The following is a 13,640-nucleotide window of genomic DNA, read 5'->3' as shown; positions in this document are numbered from 1 at the left end:
TAGTTTGTCCCCTCAGCCAGACTGTAAGCAGTTAGAGGACAGGATGTCTCAGTGCTGCATGCTGTCCCCTCCCCCAGGATTTGATGGAGTGCCTCACACAGACCTGCACTGGGTGCTTGTTGAACAGTTAACGTTGAAAACAGGATTCAAGCCAAACTCTTGAAACCATATCTTCTGTCTTCCAGGCTTGTCCTTGACACATATTTTTCCCCCAAGAGCCTAAATAGTTTTCAGTATCACTTTATCACTTCTCCTTTGTCATTTTCAGCATCTGAAGAACATTCCAGGATGTTACTTTTTATTCATCTTCTCTTGTTTCTCCTCCTTTTATGAATTGATGCTGGGAGTGGAAGTAATATTTGGGTTTCAGCACTAGGGCTGGGGGAAGGATGACAGGATATTTTTTTCCTGTGTGAACTGTTTATGTTATTATAAAGAATGTAGCATTTTAGAGGAAACAAGCCAGGAGTGAACCACTATTATTCTTTGCCCGTTCTAATTTACAAAAACAAAAATGCTTCTCTTTCTGGTAGCATACAACTGCCAACAACCCAAAATGAAGTTGCTTAGAGATGTAAGACCCATGACTGCCATTTGCCTTAGCTTCCTGACATCTTGGAGGCAACCCCAGGAGCTCTGGCTGTTCTAGCTGTTCAAAAATCTCCCCGGGACTCAGGGGTGCATTCAAAGGTAAGCTCCGGTTCTCTTTGAGAGGGCAACATTCCCCTGACCAAGTCATGAATATAACCCTTCTACCCGCAGAGTTTCTGTTTTAATTTTTCCCCTCACTACATCGACAGAGTCCACACTCACATATCATCGAAGATAAGTTTCTGCCTCTTGCAGTCCCTGTGGCCGTTGGAACCTGGAGACCATGGCTCTGTTTGTGGCCGTGACTTGTGGAGAACGTTTTCGGAATTGTTGTGAGCGGCTTTCTAAACAAAAAACAACACACCAGTCTTTTCAGAAACTGGCCACCTGGCTGAAAGAATAATCCACTGTTTTGTGTTCTCTGTTAGAACTGATGATCCCTTTGTTTAAATACAGAAAAAGAAATACATGCATTCCAGTTCTCATGCTGAGGGCTTTCATGTGTGTTGTCAAATGTCATTCTTTTTTTTTTTTTTTTTAATTTTTAACATTTATTTATTTTTGAGGGGAGGGGAGGGGCAAAATTTATTTATTTTGAGGGGAGGACAGAGATACAGAATCTGAAGCAGGCTCCAGGCTCTGAACTGTCACTGCAGAGCCGGACGCAGGGCCTGAATTCAGGAACTGTAAGATCATGACCTGAGCCAAAGTCAGATGCTTAACTCACTGAGCCACCCAGGCATCCTTCAAATGTCATTCTTATAACAGTATCAAAAGGGAAGTTCTTGGGGAGCCTGGATGGTTCAGTTGGTTGAACTTCTGACTCTTGATTTCAGCTCAGGTCTTGATCTCAGGGTTGTGAGTTCAAGCCCCGTGTTGGGTTCTGTGCTAGGCATGAAGCTTACAAAAGGGAAGTTCTTAGTGGCCCACTCTCACAGATCCAGAAACTGTGGCTGGCTGAAGTTAAGTAACTTGCTCAAGCTCAAATAACTACTATGGGTGAGGTCTAGGGCTTAGGACTCAAGCCCCTTCTTTCCCCAGTTGGCCAGACCAGTGGTTCCCTAAGGTGACTCTGCATCAGAATCATCAGGGGGTTCTATCAACACACAGACAGCTGCTCCTCTGACCCTGAGTCTAATTTAGATGTGTGGAGTGGGGCCTGAGAACATCTCATTTCTAGCAAGTTCCAGGTGATGCTAATCCAGGAACCAAGGTTTCAGAACTGCTGAGCTATACCCTTGTAAAAGAGAAGTCATTCAGGTCACAAAATGGACTGATTCTCATTAGCTGTCTGTGAAGAGCACGAAAAGCCAAAGGGAATAACTAGAAATGATTTAAAATGTATTTTTAAAAGGAACACTATAGATTTGTGGAAAAATTAAAAAAAATCATATTCCCTAGGGATTCCAATATTTATAGAACACCTATTGTGTGCTAGACCCACGGATAATAAAGCAACTGTCTTTGGTTATGAAATTCAAATGGATTCTTCTGGAACAAACTACAGATACCCACAACATGAATGGATGAATGGAAGTAATGAAAATGTGTTGAGTGTGTACAAATGCTTCTTTAAATATGGACTGATTTTATGTGTAGAGCAAGCCTCTTTGTTGTAAGAGGACCTAGGACTCTGCATTTCCCTTGTGGCACTCGTGACAGTAATTATAGATGTGTATAATCTCCACAGCTAGATTGTGAACTTCACACAGGCACGGACTGAATCTGTTAGATCACCACTGGATCTCCGTTGCTTGACACAGTGCCTGGCACACAGTAAGTACTTGTTCAATAAACGTCTGTTTGGTAAAAGGGTGACTACGTAAAGTCTGTAATTATTTTACAATTCTCTAGACATGGTTGCTTTTATGTTAGGATCTAGAGATGCAGATAAGTTTGTGTTTTAATTTGAAATGGTTTATTTTTATTCCAGGTTTTTCTAGTAGGGTCTTCTCAGATTCTTTGAGCCTAGAATTGAAGATAATTGCTCCCAAATAAGGGCGCGTAAGTGGGTTAATTTCCTGATGTTACAAGATTTTGGCTCTTGCCAGACCTACTACCAACTTTTTTACTTCTTTAATTCATGAGATAGAACATTAAATACTGCCTCCCCCATCTTTTTTTGAACAGCCCTATTCTCATGTCTCATCTCTCTCCCTGCCTCACAAAGCCCCACTGGTTTTCATAGCATGGTGACCTGAGAGAATTCGGGGAAGAGTTTGGAGTTAAATAATGCGCCCCAGAGGATGCATGATCCAGGGCTACCAGCTGTTAAGTGGAGTAGCAGGAAAGAGGAACTAACATTTGGTGTTAGTTGCATAGGTATCTGTATGTGTTCTTCACATACAGATATGTTCTTCAGATAGTACTGGCTCATTTAAATCTTTCTGCCACCATTTCACAAATGAAACTGGCTCAGAGAGATGATGCAACTGGCCCCGAATCACATTTTGACTAAGATACGAAGTTAGACAGACTTGGACCCAAGTCCCCACCGTTCCCCAGGGGAGTGCAGGCAGCTGGAATCACCCTTAAGGTCACTGGAAAAGGGGTGGGGGTAGGGGTCCCATACTGCAGCCACTTTACCAGTTACCAAGGGTGGAGTGGGAGTCCCACAGTTTTGGCCTGGGGTTTCAGTCCCAGATTTCACTCTGTCCTGGGGTAAGGAATCTTTCCAAATAATAAGGTTGGTTGGTTTCAAACTCCCAATTTATATTGTCCTGGGGTAGTATTACTATGGGGCCGTTTCTTTTTAGAGTGGGAAATGAAATCCTGCAAAGAGGTTTCTTAAGCAAAAGAGGCTTCAAATGCCTCCTCTGGTTTCTTCTTCTGTAGTTCTCTGTGGGAAGGGGTAAAGGGGTGTGCTCATTCACCAGGCCTTCCCAGAGCAGAATTTAGGAATTCTTGAGGGACCTCAAGCATGTGTTTAGACTGTGCTGGGCTAAAGACAGATGAGTATAGGGGTGTGCTCAATTTCATTTTTATTTTCATTGGGAGAGGAAGAGAATGAACATACTGTGAGGTCTCCGGCATGAGACTGCAGCTGGTTCTCAGCCTTATGCTTTTTGTTGGAGGAGGCGGAAGTGAACAAACCGTTGCCATTTGATCTGCTGGAAGAAGTTAAGTCCTCGCTGGAGTATTTGTGTTTAGATGCATCAGACAGGGGCGAGATGGGTGACCGGAGCATTTTTTCATTTTTATTTATTGGTATTGCCAAGCTGAAAAAGGAAATCACAGTAATGGAATGTCACACAGTCAGCACAGGGAAAGGTAAATGTTTTATATATGACCCAAACCTCTCATTTAAAACCTGCTGGTAGGAAGGCGTTTATTGGGAATTATTATACCAGGAAACAATTTTATGGCATTAGGACCATAACGGACAATAAGTAAATTTTACTCATTGTTTCTTTACTTGTCTTATCAGGATGAATAATAATTCTGGTGCTAAATGACTAAGAATAATAAGATTTTCATTTTCTGAGTATTTCATCCAAGGATCTCAAAATACACAACAAACAACTTACTGTTTTCCTGACAAGCCTAAGCAGCAAGTAATGGGAAAGGCAATCAAATGATGTACAAGCGGTCTACTTCTAAAAGGACTTTTGCTAACACCTGAGCTTGTACTAATTATTATATGGAGAATAACAGAATCACAGAATAATCTGCAAAGCATATGAGGCCAACTTTCAATTGTTAGGCTTCTGGGATAAGCAGGCATTGATTCAAATAAACACAGAATAGAAAACTGTTATTAAAAACTACATTCTCTGATTCCTAGCTCCTTATTTTATCTTCAGAACTAATTGTTTAAGCCAGAGGAAGACAAATACATATAATTTCACTTACATGTAGAATCTAAAAAAACAAAACAAATGAACAAACAAAAAACTGAAACAGACTCATAAATACAGAGAACAAACTGGTGGCTGTTGGACAGGAGGGAGGTGTGGGTAAAATAGGTGAAGGGGATTAGGAGGTACAGACTTTCAGTTATAAAATAAATGAGTTGCGGGGATAAAAAGTCAGTAACACTGTTAATAGCTTTGTATGGTGACAGATGGTGACCACACTTATCATGATGAGCATTTCATAATGTTGAATCACTATGTTATATAGCTAAAACTAACATAATACTGTATGTCAACTATAATTCAATTAAAACAAAAAATAAAAAAAAAGAATGAAACTATTGTCTATGTCTGAATATAACTCCCCCCCCAAATTAACCATCAGAAAAGGGAGTCACTTGTGTTTGAATCTTTGCAATGTATGTTATATTGATAGGGCTCTCTCCATTACTTTGCCCTGAAAAAAAAAAAAAAAAAAAAAACAACAACAACAAAAAAAAAAACTGAGGAAAGATACAATAACCTGAAATAAACTCAAACACTGTTAATTTGTGATGCTCACAGAAGTCACTTGACAAAGGCAGTTTAAAAAAAAAGGTAAATCCATTTAACAAAGACTTAGTCACTATTCCTGCAGTCATTACTTCTTAATTGCATGTGTTGGCTATCACTGCAAACAAGCCATTAAAGTCACTTCAAAAAGCAATTTCCTTAGTTGGTGGTCACAGTGTAGAAATTACAAACACAGGCCTCTAGAACAGATAATAAAGCCAAGGTTCTTAATGTTAAAGTAACGAGGTTCTTAGTGTTATGCAAATAGATCTGTGTAGGGGTAGAATTTCTGGTGATAGCTTTCTGGCACAAAAAATACCATGCATCTAACAACGCAGAAGTGAGAAGATGTGTTCTGGAAAACTCCCTCGGGCAAGTCAAAAGTGGCTCAGTTGATGATGACAAAGACACTGATGCTGAAGATAGATGTGACCAGTCTATATATAATTGTGTCTTGACATGTGAGTGAAGAAAGTCATGTTTATAAATTTCTATTATTTTTCATATTATGTGATTTTAAATGCTCATAGAAAACTAAATTACTACATTAAGTGTTGTCACGGACATAGGATTATTTCTTCATCATTATAAGTTTACATATTCAAGCTGACCAAAAAAGCTTTCTTTGGATATCCTCTTTGGGATAGGTGACCACCTTACTCCAGAGGTACACTGACCACCTTTCCTAGAAAGAACTCAAAGCACTTTTATATGCAAGTGTCATTATGTATCATAAATAAAACTATCAGAGCCAGCAGGCTCCGCCAGGCAAAGGCTCTAGAGCAAGAGTTCCTGGGGTTTGTGAACTTGGATGGAAAAAAGTTACATCTTCATTTTCATTAACTTCTCACTGAAACTGAACATTTCCAGAGTAGTGGTTTAGCAGGAGTGTTATTAGCAATGCCTGTGATTGTGTCATCAGGAGAAATCACCGACATTTTTGTGTCATGTTCCAGTTGTTGCAGACAACTTGAAATATTGTTTATATTCATCGCTACTTAGAGATCATGGCAGTTACTAGATCTGCTAGAAAGATTTTCAGTGCATTAAGAAAGAAGCATGTATAGAACCATATCGCACATTTAAGACATTTTGGAACCACACGTCCCCCATTTGCATTTTCTCAGTATTTTGGGATACCACCCGCTAGGCACAGAGCACTGTGGACTAGGCCAGCTCGCGTCTGCACGCTCCCTCTTGCTCAGACCTTCAAGAGTCCTCGCCTTCCTTCCCAAGGTGACTCTGACACTGCAGTGGGCCGGTGCTCGTGTGCCCTCGCTCTCCAATTTCCTCTCCGAGTTTTAGTACTGCTCTACATCTTCTCCTAACCTTTCAGTTTACATTTTTATGTGTTGTGCTGAAACATTAATCTCCCCTTAAAAATTCCATGTACACAGTCAGGGAGAGTGAGGAGTGTCTTAGCAGAGGAAAAGTGGTTTCTGAGCTGTGGTATTTCTAAATGGAAAGAGCTTCTATGACTGATGATAAGCTACTCACTTCTAATAAATATCAGGGACCTTGCCTTGCTAGAAAGCCATTTGTCATGGAGGGTATTTGGTGCACAGTGGGTCCATCTGGAACCCCTTTAGAGGAGTGACTGGGTGCCGTTTAACCTTGGAGACACAGATCCTGCCTAATGCCACAGTTTTAGTCTATATCCAAGAGACTCCATCCAAGTTTATATTTCTTTGTCCCTCTGTATAATAAGCTTACTGTTCTTACAGGTTTAGTGGCTATTAAAATCATGGTTTGAAAATTTAGTTACTGAGTCTTCAGAGGGAAAGTGTGTCTTTGAGAGTACAGAACTGAGTGTTAACTAGTAACCGGTCTTTTGTTACAGAGAAGTACTGACACTGTACCTGGGGCTGTGACATGAGCACACATTCAGGCATAATTATTAGCCTTAGTTTAAATCAGGAGAATCAAGTCTGAAGACCCAGACCAGAGCAGTCATTAAACAATCGGACTCTCCTCCAATATGATACATGACTTTCAGACCCAGAGATCCTTCCGGCTCACTGTAACTCCAGTGGAACATGCATACCTGTTGATGTTCATGCTGCAGTGGTTCGCGGATAAAGTATTATTGGCAGAGGCAGTCAGTCGTGAAGAGCTCTCTTTCTCTCCCTGGGCCTTCTTGACCTCCCTGTAGTCATCTTCGTTGTCACACTGCATGGGAATAAGCAAAAACCAATCATTTGGATTTCAAGGGATCATAATAGATCCCATCACAACCTTCCACACAGCGAGGGCTCCCGGGAGGCCAGCTTACTCGGCTTCTCTGGAAGAGTATCCCAAGCAGCAGTATGGTTGCAACGTTCTTGCCTCTGTTCTAGGTTCCCAGTCAGCTCCTCCACCAACAAGGATGAAATCTGTCAGTTTTACTGTTGACAGTTTATTGAGAGGAAGAGCGTGACACCATGGTCAACATTAGGGAGGGAACAATGTGAATGATGAAAATTGGTCTACCATCAACACATCTGAATCAGCTCTCCAAAAAAGACCTGTTCTTTTTTTTATTTTTATTTTTTAAATATTTTTTTTAATGTTTATTTATTTTTGAGAGAGAGACAGAGCATGAGTGGGGGAGGAGCAGAGAGAGAGGGAGACACAGGATCCGAAGCAGGCTCCAGGCTCTGAGCTGTCAACACAGAGCCCGATGTGGGGCTCAAACCCACGAACTGTGAGATCATGACCTGAGCCGAAGTCGAATGCTTAACTGACTGAGTCACCCAGGTGCCCCAAAAAAGACCTGTTCTGAATTGACACTGCACCTTCAGTGTCTCTCATTTTGGCATTTCTTGGTATCTGAATAAAGTATGACAACCGTGTCCTGGGCTTAATGCCATAATGGCTTTTATGAATTTCAAGCAAAGGTTGTTACCTCTTGGTGTCTTAATTCTAGTGAACAATTACTATCCATGACATCTTACAATCCTTAACGTACTCTTTTATAAAATAGTATTTTGATTGAATTCTTGTTTCCACAATCGTGTTTATACGTGTATTAGGGTGCAATGGCAAATGCACTCAACAAAGCTCCACTGCTGGTGAGAAAGTAGAAACACAGTTAACAATATATTTAGGGCTCTCAGCAGTGTTTTCCAGGAGACAAGCACTGGCTTCCAAGATAGAAAGACTTTGACCTCTTTCTAGCTGGGATTGTCACACAGCCTCTGTCACAGGATCCCAGATGCTCACACCGAAACTGTACCCAGGGAAGGCCCAAACCAAAGCTCTGAATCTCCATTTCTGCTCCAGGGTTCCAGCAGGGCTAGACTCTGCACCTTTGGGAGCTGGGTCTGTAGTGTCCCAGTACTGGGGTCTTAACACCCCAAATGCTTAGGGAAGATTGCTATGAAAATGTTCTTTCACTTCTCTGTATCTGTATTTAATGACGATTCATTAGATCTTATGAGGAGAGATGGGTGTCAGGCTTAGTGTAAATGAAATTTCAGAAGTTAAGAATTTTTAAAAAGGCCATGAGTAATAAAATTACTTAAATATAGAATATTATAGAATTTGTATGTCTTTCTGCACATCTCTATGTATGCTTATACAGCTATATGTATTTTCAATATATGTTTATCAATATCTAGATGTGTACATTTCTTTTTTTTTTTTTTTTTACGTTTATTTATTTTTGAGACAGAGAGACAAAGCATGAACGGGGGAGGGTCAGAGAGAGGGAGACACAGAATCTGAAACAGGCTCCAGGCTCTGAGCTGTCAGCACAGAACCCGACGCGGGGCTCGAACTCACAGACCGCGAGATCGTGACCCGAGCTGAAGTCAGCCACTTAACCGTCTGAGCCACCCAGGCACCCCATCTAGATGTGTACGTTTCTTACATAACTATGTTTCTCTCTCTCTCTCTCTCTCTCTCCATCAGTCTATCCATTTACCCATCAATCCAACATGTAATGGGAGGGTGGGGTATCTAGAGGGAAACAGGAGGGAAGAGGGGTAGGGAAGTAGTGAGCTAACTCATATTATATGAATTATATGGCCTGAATTATCTGACGATTACATCACTGAATTATATGGTCTGAACCTTATACCACCTCTGCAAAGATATCACTACTTCACAAATGAAGAAAGTGGAAGTACCGAGAAGGTAAGGTCACCTGATTATTTTTACCCAGAAGGCTGGTGCCGACTACATCAAAAAGACAACAAAAGCAAAAATAAACAAGTAGGACTATATCAAACTGTGATAAAGCTTCTGCACAGCATAGAAAACCATCAATAAAACAAAAAGGCAACCTACAGAATGGGAGAAGATATTTGTAAATATATATCTGATAAGGAGTTAGTATCTAAAACATATAAAGAACTTATACAACTTGATTGCTAAAACGCAACCCAATTAAACAATGGGCAGGGAATCTGAACAGACATTTTTCCAAAGAAGCCATACAGATGGCCAACAAAGAAATGAAAAGATCCTCAATATCACTAATCATCAGGCAAATGCAAATCAAAACCACAGTAAGATCACGTCATACCTGTCAGAATCGCTAAAATAAAAAACTCAAGTGTTGGCAAGGATGTGGAGAAAAGGGAATCCTCCTGTACTGTAGGTGGGAATGCAAATTGGTACAGCCACTGTGGAAAACAGTATGGAGTTTCCTCAAAAAATTAAAACTAGAACTACCATATGATCCACTAATTCCACCTTGCGTATTTATCTGAAGAAAAGGAAAAATACTAACTCAGAAAGATATTATTCAACCCCATGTTCACTGCAGTATTATTCACAACAGCCAAGACGTGAAAACAACATAAATGTCTATCAATTGATGAATGGATAAAGAAGATGTGGGATGTGTGTGGGTGTGTGTGTATCTATATCTATATGTTAACTATATGTACAATGGAATATTATTTAGTCATAAAAAATGAAATCTTGCCATTTGTAACAATGTGGATGGAACTTGAGGGCATTTTACTAAGTGAGATAAGTCAGACAGAAAAAAAGATAAATACCATATGATCTCACTTAAATGTAGAATCTAAAAACAAACCCCCCCAAACTAAAAACAGCCTGAGTTTATATATAGAGAATAGATAGGTGGTTGCCTGAGGTGGAGGGTAAGAGGTGGGAAAATGGGAGAAGGAGGTCAAAATGTACAAATTTCCAGTTATAAAATGAATAAGTCAGGGAGATATAATCTACAGCACAGTCACTATAGTTAACAAGAACATTCTCATGAAAAAAAATTGTAGCTATGCATAGTGATGGATATTAACTGGACTTCTTGGGATAATCATTTTGCAATATATAGAAAAACTGCATTGTTGCATTATACACCTGAAACTAATATAATGTTCTGTCAATTATACCTCCAAAAATAAAACTGAAAAAAAAAAAAAAAGCAAGAAAAGAGTAATGTGATAAAGTATCAAAGTAGAAAACATTTCCCTGGGTGTCAAAGTCTCTCTCTTGACCTATCATGGTGGTGTTTGTTTATGATTTCATCTTGTGTTCCTTGAGGCATGGGGATCTGAGGGGGTGCAGGCCGACTGAAGTGTCTGGGGCCGGTCCTACAACTGTATGCATGTGCATGGCCCAACAGTAGAGGTTTCCCCCTGTCTGCCAGTTATATAGGGATGGGGATGTCCAGTCAGGCATTTCCCCAGTCCAACGCCAAACCCAAGGTGAACCTGCAACCACTAGGAGATTGTAGTTCCCCCCTGAGACCATTCAGGCCCTGGATTAGAGTTGGGTGAGATGCCTATCTTGACCCCGACTATCACTGCACCTGTGCCTTGGCCTCTGGGGACTTGGGGGTGCAGCACAGGTCCTGGAAGGAGATGGGGACTGGACATGCTTCACCATGTTGCCAGAAGTATTTCAGTATGGGAGTGATGATGAAAACTTTCCCTGTATGCAGTTTTGCTAACTTTGGAATGTAAAGGGGCCAAAGGGCTGAGCAGAAACCTGTCCTGGGGAAATAGGCAGGAGGTGGGGACCACATGTGAGTCACAGCTCCATGGGCCCCCAGTCATGCTCTACTGTCCCATTGCGCTTCACTTAACAACACAAATTCAGAGATAAAATGAATTTCAAGATGGCAACTGCAAGAATTAAATTCCAAGTATAGAGCCCTTCCGGGCAGGGGCCCTGTGGGGAAACTACTACACAAACCTCAGACTAATTTTTTATTCGAAGACCCTGGAGCCAGACAGCCTGGGTTCATTCCTAGCTCTTCCCCTTATCACCTATGTGAACCTAGGGCAAGATGCTTTAGGCTTTCTGAGCTTCAGTTTCCTCATCTATAAAATGGGCATGACAAAAATATTTGGCTTATAAAGTTGCAAGGACTAAATAATTTAATATGTACAAAGTGCTTAGAATAGCATCTCTTGTGGGGACATATGTACATTAACTATTGTTAGTGATTTTGTCCTAAATTTGGAACCATCCATGATATTGCAATCTTTGGTTTGTTACTCATGTTTTTCGCTGTGGCCCAAGTTACTTTTGAAGGTAACAGTAACAGGAGAAGATAAAACTCCTCAAAATTGGTTCTAATTTAATTTATGATTACGTTATTCCTGCCCTCAAAAGTCTGCAAACACTGCTGAATATCTGGGTCTGCTTCCAGATGTGTATCCAGCTCTCCCTGCACTCGAGCCACCTTTCTTACTCCATGCCTTCCTTGTTCGTCCTGTTTCCCTTTTTTGGTGCCACATCATCCTCTCTGATTACTCAGTGTCCCTCCTCTTCAGGGACCTGTTCCCAGGCCGTTTTCCCCCCAGAGTTCTCCTTGGTCAAGGCTACTGGGAGCAGCTGCTGCTGGTTCTGAAACTAACGTTCCTCTCACTGGGCACATCCACCCACAGCCTGGTGTCTGGCACTTCTGTTTCATGTTTCACCCCAGTCACAGCGTTAAATTCTATGAGGCTATTTGGCTTCGTAGTCCATGACTGACCAATGCCACTCTATCACTTCCAGCAAAGGGTGGGATTCACCATGTGTTCAGCTTTTCTACTGGCCCAGCATCGAGCTTGCCTCTGCACATGCTTGATAAAGATTTTCTGTATGCCCACTTCACCATGCAGTGGGACAGGGCTTAATTATAATGATAAAATGGGGATATCAATGGTGTTTCCCTCATCAAGTGGTTCTAAGGATGTAACTGAGTTAATCTCTGTCAAGTATGTAAGTGTGGCATATACAAAGTACTATAGGAATGTTTGTTGAGTAGGACACACATAAAACTGCTGCCTGTACATTGCAGGCCAGCAGCCCATGTGGGCTTTAACACCTCCCCACAACTCACAACACAAGGGAAAGCCCTCCCTGCCTGCCATGCCCTCAGCCCCAGGCCTACCTTGCGTTTCCTCTTGGATTTTGGTAAAGCCTTTTCGGCAGGAGTGTCAGATGGATGGCTGGGCTGCGCACTCTCAGCGTCCTTGGCTGCAGGAGCATTCAAGACCCCCGGCTCCTGGGGCAGGTGTTCTGGGATCCTGGACAGGAGGGTCAGGTCAATTTTGACCCAGAGAGACCTGACCTCATCACTGTCCTTCAAGGGGGAGAGAAGTTCATTCCGGCCGAAAGGGACCAGTGTGTAGAACTGCTCCTCCAGCTCCTTGGCAATGTCACTGGTGGTCCTGGCGTTGATGGAGCCTACGGGGGCCCGGGGGCCCCCACCGCTGCTGATGCTGTTGGCAGCCTCCTTTAGTCTCTGCTCACTCCCCGAGGCGGCGGCTGCGGCGGCCACGGCCTGCGCTTTGGACAGAGGGTATTCCTCCTGCTCCGATTCCAGGTCTGAGTCCGAGGAGGAGGACGAAGATGACGACTCTGTCTCTATGAACTCCTTGGATTTGGGGACGATGCGGCTCAGCCCCCGCGTGCGGCGCTTCTCGCAGGTCACGGAGGAGCGCAGCTCCTTGCGGTGGCTCGTTCTGCTGTTGCCACAGGGCCTGGTTTTGGTGGGCTCCGGGGGGATCACCACGCTTGCCCCCAGCGCGTCGGCGGCTGCTGGCTCCTCGGGCCGGTGGCAGTTGGCACTGTCGCCGGCGGAGGTCCTCTCCGTGCGCCTGGTGGGCTTCTTGCCCGCAGACCTCCGCGCAGGCGCGGGTGCGCTCTCGGCGGGTGTGCCGGGTACAGCGGGCGGCTGGGCAGCTGTGGTCACGGCCACGGCCACGGCCGCAGGTGGAGACTTCTGCTTCACTCCTTTGCTCCCCGGGGCCTTGTTCGCTGTCCTTGGCCTCTGCTCCTCCTTGCAGGTGCTCTTGAGGTCCTTCTCTCTCAGGCTGGTTTGGCAACCGTCGGGAAGTTTCCCACAGTCCTGCACTTCGTCTTTGGCCGGGGTGTAGTATTGATTGCTCTCTGGCCCGTGGCTTTCATTTTGGATCAGGATAGGCGGCTTGTGGGGATTAACTTTGTTCAGCCATTTATCCAGCTGCCACTTGTTAGAGGACGCTGGTTCGGCCTAAAAGCAGAAAACCGGCAACAAACAGAACATCTTTTATTAGACTTACTTAAAACGGGCTTGGCTGTTTTTAATCTTCACTTACCCGATAGGTGTGTGCGCAGAAAAACAACGGGCTGTGAGCAGAAGGAAAACGGAAGCAGTTGGTGTGTGTAGTGAAGCTGTACCAGCACACAGGATGGGGTGGTGGGGGCCCTTTT

The 13,640-nt window shown here is 43.0% G+C and overlaps 1 protein-coding gene across 3 annotated transcripts in view; it reads right to left on the bottom strand.

Annotated features, from left to right (window-relative positions):
• The window catches only part of AFF3 (AF4/FMR2 family member 3), a 566,812-nt gene that overhangs the window by 28,284 nt on the left and 524,888 nt on the right, over positions 1 to 13,640 (bottom strand). For all 3 annotated transcript variants that reach the window (XM_042981179.1, XM_042981181.1, XM_042981180.1), the window contains exons 13-16: positions 12,337 to 13,440; positions 7,042 to 7,166; positions 3,608 to 3,809; positions 814 to 935 (exon numbers count right to left, since the gene is read on the bottom strand). In XM_042981179.1, coding sequence (XP_042837113.1) covers positions 814 to 935; positions 3,608 to 3,809; positions 7,042 to 7,166; positions 12,337 to 13,440 — 1,553 coding nt within the window. The remainder of the gene's footprint in view (positions 1 to 813; positions 936 to 3,607; positions 3,810 to 7,041; positions 7,167 to 12,336; positions 13,441 to 13,640) is intronic.

This window comes from Panthera tigris, chromosome A3, assembly GCF_018350195.1.
Source record: "Panthera tigris isolate Pti1 chromosome A3, P.tigris_Pti1_mat1.1, whole genome shotgun sequence".
Lineage (NCBI taxonomy): Eukaryota > Metazoa > Chordata > Mammalia > Carnivora > Felidae > Panthera > Panthera tigris.
This window is presented reverse-complemented; position numbering and strand designations above follow the sequence as displayed.